Raw genomic sequence first — 11,732 nt, forward strand, 5'->3', positions numbered from 1 at the left:
GAGCGCTTCCGGGGCGGCGGCGGCGTACGGCGGGGTAAGCGGCCCGGCCCGCTCCCCTTTCCCTCCTGCCTCCTCCCTGCCCGCTCTCCGCAGAGGCACCGGCGGCAGCCCAGGCCGGGTCCGCCGTGCGGGTTCAACCTGAGCGGCGCACACCGCCTCGCCAGAGGCTGTACCGGGCGGAACTCTCTAGCTGCGGCAGCGGTGCCCGGGGGGGAAGAAGATTCCGGTGGCGCGTGTCCCGCGGAGCGCCCGGGCCGGTGCACCCTCCTTTGGTGTCCCCGCGGCGCGGCCCGGCCGGAAGCGCCGGCTGTGCTGCGTAACGCATCCGGGGCAGGGCCGGAGGGCCGGAGCGGCGGCGATGCCGGACTACCTGGGAGCCGATCAGAGGAAGACCAAGGAGGAGGAGAAGGAGGATAAGCCCATCCGCGGTGAGAAGCCATGCGGGCGGGGGCCCGGCCTTGCCGCCTCCTGAGTGGCCCCCCCCGGCCCTGAACGCGGGCTTGGCGAGGCGGTGTGGCCGAGAGCAGGGAGGCTGCGATGTGTTAAACATAAACATCAGCCTGTGAATTCGAGATTCTGAGGCAAAACCGGGGCGTATCAGGTCCGCGCAGGCTGCTGCTGGTAAAGCACTGATCGATGCGTGGAGAGAGTGAGGTTGCAAATATTTGTGGTGATTACATTGCCTGGGCAGGCCCAAGCGCAAGTACAGGCTGAGAAGGACTTGGGGGTGTTGGTCGACGAGAAGGAAGATGTGAGCCGGCAGGGTGCGCTCGCAGCCCAGATACCGACCGTATCCTGGGCGGCATCAATAGGAGCATGGCCAGCAGGTCAGGGGAGGTGATCCTGCCCCTCTACTCTGCTCTCGTGAGACTTCACTTGGAGTATTGTATACAGCTTTGGGACCCCCAGCATGGGAAAAACATGGACCTGTTGAAGCGGATCCAGAGGAGGACCAAAAGATAACCGTAGGGCTGGAGCAGCTCTGCTATGGAGACAGGTTGAGAGAGCTGGGATTGTTCAGCCTGGAGAAGGCTTGGGGCAGAACTTAATAGCAGTCTTCCAGTACATGGTGAGGTCTACAAGGAATCTGGAGAGGGATGTTTTACAAGGTCATGTAATGACAGGATAAGGGACATTGACTTTAAACTGAAAGAGGGTAGATTTAGATTAGACATTAAGAAGTTCTTCACTATGAGGGTGCTGAGGCGCTGGCACAGGGTGCCCAGAGAAGCTGTGGCTGCCCCATCCCTGGCAGTGTTCAAGGCCAGGCTGGACAGGCCTTTGAGCAACCTGGTCTAGTAGAAGGTGCCACTGCTCGTGGCAGGGGATTTAAACTGGATGAACTTTAAGGTCCCTTCTAACCCAAAGTGTTTGATTCTGTGATAATTTCGTTTTGCTAATTGGTGAAGTCCTGCTGAGCTATCAAACCTTGTGTGTTGCCCCTTTCATAAGTAAGTCAGTGAAAGCTGGAGAGAAGGAGGTGCCAAATTTTTCTGGTGGTACCAGCATAGTGTGAACGTTGCCAGTTTGAATTTCATTTGCCTTTTTATTTCATGTTGGTAAACGTTAAATAATGCATCAGGAAGCAACAGCAATACCGTACATGATCAGTTACGGACTTTGAACTGTTACCACTCAAGTATTACCACTTCCAAATTATAACAACCTAGTGTTTAGTAGATATGAAAACATCAGTGGGGTAGTACAAATAACCAGGAAGGAAATAACAAATAACACACACACACACACACAAAAATGCTCTCAAAATACTATATAATACATACTGCACCCAGATCTGCAGTACTGCATGGTTTGGGCTCCCTCTAGCATAAAAACATAGAGAGGAAACAGGCCCTTACTTAAGGGGAAGACTGTAATTCAGTTGGGAAAAGGGATAGCTTTTGGGGAAAGGGAGAGGGAGTGTTAAAGGCCTGTCAAATGATGAGCAAATAGGGGTTGACAGTAATAGCAAGTTGTGTTTTTCATAGTTAATTGAGATCTGCTGGAGCGGTCCTGTGGGACTGTGCTTACATGTTCAACAAGTGATGCTGCTTGTTCCGGTGTGGGAACTCTGAGGCTCCAGTGCAACTTTTAGATTCCAAGTTTAAGTAAAAGGAAGCACAATGCTGAGTTAAACGGGGGCGTTCCTTCCTGAGTATTCTGTGGAAGCTGCTGAAAGTTTACAGGGATTCAAAAAACTGACAAATACTGACGTAGGGAATATTTTTAAAGGGCTGTTTATAAGAACATGTGACCTGGGACTAGGGGCTCACTCTGTATTTGCCACATTCTTAGACACTCCTGTTGGATAAGGGATGTTTGTTGGACCAGACTCTCTGTCTTGTCTGGTATGACGTTCCCATGTTTTCCATTTTACAATATTACAACTCAGCATTGTCTTAGTTATTGATTCCAGACTGCTTTAGTGATTTATAGTAGTGTTTTGCTACCGAGAGCAGCTTTGCTAGATTAGATTATATTTTAGGTTTGGTTGCTGTTCACTGCTCACACTGAGCATTTTGGATGATATCACTGATGGAAAGTGGTGACATTTTTTCACTGATGTTTGCTTAAACATTAAGAAACAAGAAGTTGAAAAGATGAAGTTTTGATATCTTCAGTTTCTTCTCTGTACAGTGACAGGTCAGTCAGCTACCCTGAGCGAGGCAAAATTTAAGTGGTGTGCTTGCTGTGAGCTCTGGGTGGTATGGATTTTTGGCCTGAAGACTGTAGCTGGAGACCCTGTTTTGTTTTTCTATACTGTTTGATACTTCTTTGTCCTACTTTGGTTTAGGGAAAAACTAGAAACTCAAAAGAATCCCTTTAAATACATGTTTTTATCTTCTAGAAGCAGAATTGATACCACTGGTTTTGTTTTTAAAAGTGCAAGCTGAGTGTTTCCTGTTTTGTTTCAGCTCTGGATGAAGGAGATATTGCCTTGCTGAAAACATATGTGAGTAGCATGCATTTACTACAGTGTTAAAGTAAAAAGCAAATCCTGATGGGAATTGAATGCAAGAGTGGGGGGATGTGTACTGAATAGTTAGTAAATCTGTTACTAGGTTGTGCTACAGCTATGGGTTTCCTAGGGCTTCTTCACTAACTTTCTTGCTTGATAAAGAACAATAACTTTTAAGAACCCTTCTTCCATCAAATTTACTTGCTTTTAGCCATCACATTAAAAAACTACTTGTGAGGGATACACAGGTCTTGTAAAAAGAATGTAATCTCAAAAGAACATAAGGACATGGAGCTGTTGGAGCAAGTCCAGAGGTGGGCCATGAGGATGATTATGCAGCTGGAGCACTTGCCTTACGAAGACAGGCTGAGAAAGTTAGGCCATTCACCCTGGAGAATAGAAGGCTGCATGGAGACCTCATAGGAGCCTTCCAGTATCTGAATGGGGCATAAAAGGATGCTGGAGACAGACTCTTCATTAGGGATTGTAGCAACAGGACAAGGGGTGGTGGGTTTGAACTTAAACAGGGGAAGTTTAGATTGGATATAAGGAAGAAGTTCTTTCTTGTGAGGGTGGTGAGGCACTGGAACAGGTTGCCCACAGAAGTTGTGAATGCTCCATCCCTGGCGGTGTTCAAACCCAGGTTGGACAGAACCTTGGGGTGACATTGTTTAGTGTGAGGTGTCCCTGCCCATGGCAGGGGATTGGAACTAAATGATGTCAAGGTCTTTTCCAACCCAAACCGTTCTGTGATTCTGTGAGCCTGGGAGGAGTTTGCCATGGACAATAAGGCTTAAAATGCAAATCTCCCCTCTACCAGAAGGTATAGTGGGTCTGTGAAAGAATTTTTGACAAATGAAACTTGCAGCTTAGGATACGTTTGCCAAAAGTCTGAATATTCTTGACACTGAGACTCCTTTACAAAGCTCTGGAATATACCCGCTGAGGCTTCTTTTTGGTTACCATGTTGATATGAAGGTCTTGTAAAGGAGATCCCGATCTGCCCACACTAGGCAAGGCAAGATAGTAAAGCATTTTATCACATGCAAGAATTGAGCTTCTGATTTGCCCCATGATCTTTCTGCTGTCTTTGGTGGATGATGGAAAGGTTGGGTAAGGTAGTTGAAGCACTAGTACAAATGATTTTCTGATAACGTATACAGAATTCTGTCTCCATATAATTTTTACCAGATCTGGTTTAAGCTTTAGGAAAAGCAACAGTTTGAAAAAATAAGGCCGAACAGGTTTAAAAGAAAAACAAATCCTTGAAGTTTACAAAAGTGAAAAATTTCCACTTGCACAATTAGTGCTGTGTACCTGCACTCTGGTCTTGCAAACAGCAATATTGTTACTGGAACTCAGTACTGTTTTTTTTTGGCTGTGATGAGTAGTTGGACAAGTCTATTGAACATCTTGACTCTCAACAGCTATTGTAAGTTTTTCCTAAACATGAAATAATTTGAGTTGTGAAATCTATGTGGTATTTCTTTTCCAGGGCCAGAGCACGTACTCAAGGCAGATCAAGCAAGTAGAAGATGATATTCAACAACTGCTCAAGAAAATCAATGAGCTTACTGGTATCTTTCTTTCTTAAGATCTTAACTTGGAGTAGAAGAACTGCGTAAGAAAGACGGGGAGAGGCTTTAGCAGGTCCTGTTGCACGAGGACAAGGGATGATGGTTTTAAACTAAAAGAGGGGAGATTCAGGCTGGATGCAAGGAAGAGTTCTTTGCAATGAGGGTGGTAAAATCCTGGCACAGGTTGCCAGAGAGGTGGTGGATGCACCATCCCTGGAGATATTTAAGACCAGGCTGGATGTGGTTCTTGGCAACCTGATCTAGATGAAGATGTCCCTGCTCATTGCAGGGGGGTTGGACTAGATGACTTTTGGGGGCCCCTCCCAACCCAAACTGTTCTATGATTCTATATACCAAAATTGGTGGTTGAAGAAGCCGATCTTAAACAACTTCTGCATTGGTTTATTATTGTTGCTTTTCTTTATTTAGTAACATGAGATTTTTGCTTTGTAGGTGACAGTCTTTTGGATTGGGCAGGGTTAATCTGTACATACAATTATGTGATTCTGTAATGTAACACCTTTTAATTCAAAACTGTAATTTTATATATTACGTGACATGAAACAAATGCCCCTATCTGCCACCAGATAATTTGTTATGATTTGTGTCAAGCTGTGTTTGACTAGTGAGTGAATTTCCATAGACTGCAGTAACCCAACATATTAACATATTATCATTAAGCATTGGTACCAGTCCTTGTGTAGGGAACAAATGAGTATCAGAGCAGCTAGCATTTAAAATCAGCTGGTTTAAATAAATACATCATGGAGATGGTACTTTTTCTGTCCATGTTTTGGAAGATTTATAAGGTTTTTTAATCTGTGTGAATCCCTTAGCTTCTGCTATCTTGTGCTAAAGCTTACCCTCAGGGAAAGCACTTGCAAAGTTTCACTCCTTTTCTGCACCTTTTAGAAGCATACTTTAATACCTCTGTCCAGCTTGGTTGTAATGGTCCCCATGCTGCACAGGTGTATTAGAGGATGCCTGGACTGGTATCTGTGTGTTTAGGTGGAACAGTCACATGGGCCTCCTTTCTTTAGGAAGTCCATCAAAGATGTGTGTGTGTGTTTGGAGGTCTCAGAAAGCTTCCTGCAGGCTTATGTCTGTGGTTCTTGGTATGTGAAAAATTGCTGGCATACATGTTAGGTGCTTCCTTTTCAACCTGTGTTGTACATAGGAATCAAGGAATCTGACACCGGCCTGGCTCCTCCTGCTCTTTGGGATCTGGCAGCAGACAAGCAAACTCTCCAAAGTGAGCAACCGTTGCAAGTTGCGAGGTGGGTGCATTCTCCCTCTTTGCAGTGGAGCTGCATAGTGTTAAAAACATGAGTTACAGCTTATGCATAGGCTACTTAAAAAATTAGGTTCACATGTTGTGCATATTGAAAGTGCTTTTTACCGTTGTATCAAAAAAGAACTGTGTTGTACTTGATGACGTGTTACATACTTCATACTTATTCCTGTAATTATTGTATGGTGCTGTGCTAAGAGAATCACAAGTACAATAGCTGTTTTGGTGTCTCTGGAAAATACAACTCTCTTAACCTTGATGTTTATACAAATGACAAGCCAGTTAGTGTGCCTGGTGGTGTTAACTGAGTGTTCTGTATTAGGTGTACAAAGATAATCAATGCAGACTCTGAGGACCCTAAGTACATTATCAATGTCAAGCAGTTTGCCAAATTCGTGGTGGATCTCAGTGACCAGGTGGCACCTACTGACATAGAAGAAGGCATGAGAGTTGGGTGAGCAAAATCTTTATGTTCTTGCAAGTTTACGTGGAGACTTGAAGCTTGCTCATCTGATCTGTTTGTTTGACCTGTCAACTATTATGTTTTTGTAGTTGTTGTAATGATAGCACATTCTGTTGGAAGACAGTAAGTCACATGCTGTGCTGGAATCTTTGGATTTTGATGTCATTCTGTCGAAAGCCATGCATCATGAATGGAAACCGTTCAGTTTAGGCCCCAGTAGCCCCACATTCAGGGAGCCTGTGTAGCTGTCTTCCTCTTTGGCAGTCTTCACGGTTACACACAGGGCAGCCACAGGAAATATTTGCTAAGGAGGTGAAGCCTCTTACTTTCAGAATCAGTATTTTGCCAGTTTGCTCTGTGGGATATTTTGAACTTTGTTTTTCAAAATACTTTGGAATTAATTTTTTTGGAACCTTTAAGCTTCTCTGCAGAAGAATTCTGGTTTCTGGCCCACTTGTCTGTTAGCTTTCAGGGCTGGGCTGTCGTGATGCCAGAGAAAAGAACAGAATTTGGCTTCTAACTTACAGAGTTGTTTCTACATGACAGTTTAATGAACCAGTGTTAAAATAATAGTCTTTATGCTTTCTTACCAGGGTGGACAGAAACAAGTATCAAATCCATATCCCCTTGCCACCAAAGATTGATCCTACTGTCACCATGATGCAAGTGAGAACTGCCTTTACTTATTGTGACATTGCTTTGTCTTGTAATTTTGATTAATTTGGCTGGATTTTATTCTGGGCTGGATAACACAGCATCAGGCTATTAACTGCTTGCTCACCTTGTTATTGTGTAGGTGGAGGAAAAGCCAGATGTCACTTACAGTGATGTTGGAGGTTGTAAAGAGCAGATTGAAAAGCTGAGAGAGGTGGTTGAAACCCCTCTGCTGCACGTAAGTAATCTCCAGGTTGAAACTTCTGTTGTTTTGAAAGTATTCTGCACATCTGCTAGCATTTGAAAAAACACGGTAAGATAACCTAGCTGAACGTAAATGCCTCAAGTGAGAGGAAGTCTCATTTTACCAAGTGAAGTCCAGCCCAGCCTGGTTTATATTGCTGTTTGTTGGTGATTTTCTTAACTTGTATATACATTTTGATGCACAGTCTTTAATTTGCACATAACCTTGCCATCTGTTTCCCGCCATTACAGCCTGAAAGGTTTGTTAACCTTGGAATTGAGCCTCCCAAAGGAGTACTTTTGTTTGGGCCACCTGGTACGGGCAAAACACTTTGTGCCCGTGCTGTCGCAAACAGGACTGATGCCTGCTTCATCAGAGTCATCGGATCTGAATTGGTGCAGAAATATGTGGGAGAGGTAAGAGCAAATACTTGATGGAGTGTGGAGAGATTTGCAGGTTTCCAGTGATGAGGACCAGACACCACAGTGGGTACAATGTACTTGCATCCTGGACATACAACTAGGGGAGTAGCTGTCAGACACATGGCTGCAGGTCAGGGAGGCAGTGATAGGACCTGAAGTACACTGTCATTGACGAAATGGATTCTGTGGGTGCAGAGTTAAATCTGCAGTTCAGGACTCCAGGATTACGATTCTGCTCCCAAGTCTGCCACTGATTTTTCATTTGGGCCTGCGGTAAATGACTTCACCTGAATTTAATAGTAACTTGTCTCTCCTTTATAAATTGCTGTAAGATTTAGAATGTTCCCTTATATATATGTATACAGATAGAAGACTTTTATCATCGGAACCTTAGAAGTGTTGTAAGCATGAAAAGTTTAATTTTTGTAGTTTTCCTTTGAAGTGCCTTGAATCTTAACAAAATCTTGGGGTGTTTTTTTCCTTTCAGGGAGCTCGAATGGTTCGTGAACTTTTTGAAATGGCCAGAACTAAAAAAGCTTGTCTTATATTCTTTGATGAAATTGATGCCATTGGAGGTATGTTGGTAATACCTACAGCTTTAAGCTCATAGGAGAACTTTTCAAGTTTTCTTTACATGTTGTAATTCCATATCAGTGCAAGAAATGTGCTTGCAAATACCTGTTTAGCAAAGCTATTACCAGCACCCCCCACGTACAGGAGGCTGTCAAGAGGTGCTTTATATAGCCCAGATGAGAAGTCAGTTTGCACATTTGGAACACCCAGAGTATTTGAACTTCAATGAAGAACCTCTGCACAAAGTGCTGTTAACCTAAACCCCCTTCATCTTCTGGACTGCCTACCACATCTTTATACTGCCTGAAAATGAGTTATTTTTTTCACTCAAAAAAAACAATTTTCACACAGAGAAGGAGAAGAAGATTTTACTTGAGGGAAGGCAAAACAAATGCAGAAACAAGCTACATTCGTAGATTTCAGCAGCTTGGCCAGTGATTAGGCAGGGAGGTGGGCCCTTTCATACCAGGGATAAGGATACAGTGCTTATTACAACTGATGGGTAACACCACTCACTCTTTGTTTGAAATATGTTTTCAAATAACCCCTCACACCTTTTTAAACTTGCCACAAAGATCTGTATGTAATTTAAAATGGTTTTGCTGGTGTCTTCTATGCAGGAGCTGTGACACCTCCTGCAGGCACTGACGGGGTCCCTCTGTTGTGTGAAATGTGTGTGTCTTCTCTCTCCAGGTGCTCGTTTTGATGATGGGGCTGGCGGGGACAATGAAGTGCAACGTACTATGCTGGAGCTGATCAACCAGCTGGATGGTTTTGACCCACGAGGCAACATCAAGGTCCTGATGGCTACAAACAGACCCGATACTCTGGATCCGGCACTGATGAGGCCTGGCAGGTTGGATAGGAAGATCGAGTTCAGCTTGCCTGATCTTGAGGTGAGAGTGATTCCTCTCACAACTAAGTGTAGTCTGGTACCAGAGTGTTTCTTCAGTTAGGGCATGGTTGTCTGGAAGCAGTTTATGAGAATTACCAAAAGCAGCACTCTTCACTTAAGTGAAAATACATGGAAACTGGGGGGATTAAAGATGTGCCAAAAAGGTTTTCTCACACTGCACAGATTCCTTCTCTGGCAGAGAAGCCTTGGTGAATAGCTGTAACCACTGCGTATTCTTGTCTGAACAGATAAGGAATCCTTTAGCTAGATTCATGATTCAGTTCTTAAGTTGGATTGTGTTTTGTTTAGCTCTTTTGAAGAGATTTCTTGAGGTACTTCTACCACTAAAGCTCTTTCAAATGTTACTTTCTTAATGTTACTTATCTGTAAGTAAAGTACTTACATTACTTATGGACAGTTAAACACGTGCAGACATGGGAAGCTTGGTCAGCAACTAAAAGACCTGTTCTCTATCTGCCCGTGCTCTGCATGTGGACAGCTGCAGCCGTCTCTTTCAAGCCATGAACCCTTCTCCTCACTCTTCTTCCAGGGGCGTACTCACATATTCAAGATACATGCTCGTTCGATGAGTGTTGAGAGAGACATCAGGTTTGAGCTGTTGGCTCGGCTGTGTCCCAACAGCACAGGTAAGATGATTAATGTTTTATAAACAAGTTTGGGCTTCACCTTCACTGTGGTCAGTGTTGGATTGGTTTATCCCTGTTTTCCCAGGTGCGGAGATCCGCAGTGTCTGCACAGAGGCAGGCATGTTTGCTATCCGAGCCCGCCGGAAAATTGCCACAGAGAAAGACTTCTTGGAGGCAGTGAACAAAGTCATTAAATCCTATGCGAAGTTCAGCGCTACCCCCCGCTACATGACCTACAACTAATCCTTTGGAATGTCTTCCCTGTTACTACAGTTAAACTTTCTGGGGAACCCAAATCCAAGTGTAGGAATCTCTATGTTCTTGGGAGCTGGAAATAAATGGTAAAACGGTAGCTGTGAATTCATTGTGAGCGTGTCTTACACCAGCAGAGAACTGATGCTGTAGGAAAACAGCTCAGTGAGATTCCAGTGACACGGCCTAAGATAGTGAAGTGTTTTTAAATTGGGCGCCCGGGCAATGTTAGAAATCCACACTTTAGGATTTATATCCCAAAACTTACCATCTGAGCTGTGGAGGTGCTGAAAGATCCCCAGGTGGCTGCAGGGTTTCTGGATGTGCTCAGAAACATGGTGCAATGCTCTCTCTGCATTGAGGTGTAGGGATGTCCCAAGGAAACTTGGGAACTACCATGGGAAAATAGCTGAGGAGAAAGGACATACAGTGCCTCATGGTCTGAGTCATGACCCAGCTTAGGGAAGATGTGAAGGGATATTTTTTCTCTCCTGGGTGGATGTGCTGGTACCATCATAACTTGTTTGTTTTTTTAATTCAGCGGTTTTCTTCATCCCTTTTGCTGAGTTTCCCTATTACAAAATAGTAGGTGGGTCAAGAAGGAGGAAGAAGTGTAATTTGTTAGTGCTAAGGGAAGATTCCTTTATTTGGTTCCTGCTCTTAAAAGAATTCAAGTTGATAAAGTTTTTGGTAAGAACAGTCTGGGGTGGGATGCCGGTTCATTGATGAGACAGACTTTTTCTTGTCCAGCCTGAGCAGGAGTGGTGGTTCAGGAAGTTTCTGACTGGTTCAGAAAGCAGCAGAGGGCACCTCTCTATTTACCAAGAGCAGTACTTGAAATTCAGTGTTACTTTTTACTTCTGCAGCTCTTGGTGACAGTCCTCTGAACTTCAGAAACTTGAGCTCGTGAGCTCTGAGACATCCCACTCGGAGATGCTGGTCACAGCCTGCTGTGGTCCAGGAGAGCTCAAATGGCCTCAATGAAGACAACTGTTTATTGGGTCACAAGATGATTGGCTTTAATCATTAGTAAATTTCCATCCTGGCCACAAGCCAAGTTGGTAATTGCTAGTTCCACTAACAGTGTACTATTCTAGTCAGGCTACGACCAAGGTGAGGAATCTTCCAAGGCTTTTGGGGGATGACAGACTGATTATTCCTTAGCCAGGCAGCAGGAGTCCCTGCTCTGGTCAGTACTGCTCCCTCCTTAACCATGCAAAAGTGCCTGGTGCAGCCAACGGACACTTCACTGCCCAAGTCATTTAAGAAAGGCCAAGGCCTGACAAGGATTCCTGAGATGGCAGAGCAGCCAGTCACCACAGCCAGTCAATGCAGACAAACCGGAGGGAAGAAGATGAACCCTGTTCAGAGTTTACAGCATGTGGCTGTGTTTAATCCAGCACTGACAAGCCTCAGGTAGGATTTAGATAGCAATCTGTTAATCAGTATGCGAAAGAGGAATTCGGTTCACTTTGCAGTAGATAACTGGCTGGCAAAGGGGAAGCAGCGCTTCAGCTGGTGGCAGCAAAGCACAGGAGGAGGCAGTACCCAGAAGCAGGTTGCAGAGTTCCAGCACCACCCAACCTGGGATCTAGGACTTCCGACCAAAGGCTTCCAGTCCAGCATTTCAGCAATTCCCAGGAAGGGCTGCTGCTGTTACGAGGGTGGGAAATGCAGCATCAGTTGTACCTTGTACCACTGTAAGACCTGGCATGGACAGGGCTTCCTGTGGTGGGGGAGCAAAGAAGGTGAGGA

At 44.7% G+C, this 11,732-nt stretch overlaps 1 protein-coding gene across 1 annotated transcript; it reads left to right on the top strand.

Moving 5' to 3' along the window:
* Positions 1 to 271: 271 nt before the first annotated feature.
* On the top strand, positions 272 to 10,061 carry PSMC2 (proteasome 26S subunit, ATPase 2). Its single transcript, XM_057417874.1, has 12 exons — positions 272 to 428; positions 2,916 to 2,953; positions 4,455 to 4,536; positions 5,714 to 5,813; positions 6,150 to 6,281; positions 6,884 to 6,956; positions 7,087 to 7,182; positions 7,440 to 7,604; positions 8,098 to 8,185; positions 8,877 to 9,079; positions 9,629 to 9,725; positions 9,811 to 10,061. Exons 1-12 carry the CDS (start codon positions 359 to 361, stop codon positions 9,966 to 9,968), a joined length of 1,302 nt encoding a protein of 433 aa, XP_057273857.1. The 5' UTR covers positions 272 to 358; the 3' UTR covers positions 9,969 to 10,061.
* Positions 10,062 to 11,732: the final 1,671 nt, after the last annotated feature.

The sequence above is a fragment of the Pezoporus wallicus genome, unplaced genomic scaffold, assembly GCF_028554395.1.
Source record: "Pezoporus wallicus isolate ANWC-B61680 ecotype Strahan unplaced genomic scaffold, APGP_CSIRO_Pwel_v1 contig_5542, whole genome shotgun sequence".
Lineage (NCBI taxonomy): Eukaryota > Metazoa > Chordata > Aves > Psittaciformes > Psittacidae > Pezoporus > Pezoporus wallicus.

What these genes read in the sequence shown, in the direction of transcription:
- PSMC2 (XM_057417874.1), top strand. Translation starts at nt 359, where the DNA reads ATGCCGGACTACCTGGGAGCCGATCAGAGGAAGACCAAGGAGGAGGAG. An exon ending in CAACCGTTGCAAGTTGCGAG is followed by an intron (nt 5,814 to 6,149) that starts GTGGGTGCATTC and finishes GTTCTGTATTAG; the next exon opens with GTGTACAAAGATAATCAATG. An exon ending in GAAGAAGGCATGAGAGTTGG is followed by an intron (nt 6,282 to 6,883) that starts GTGAGCAAAATC and finishes CTTTCTTACCAG; the next exon opens with GGTGGACAGAAACAAGTATC.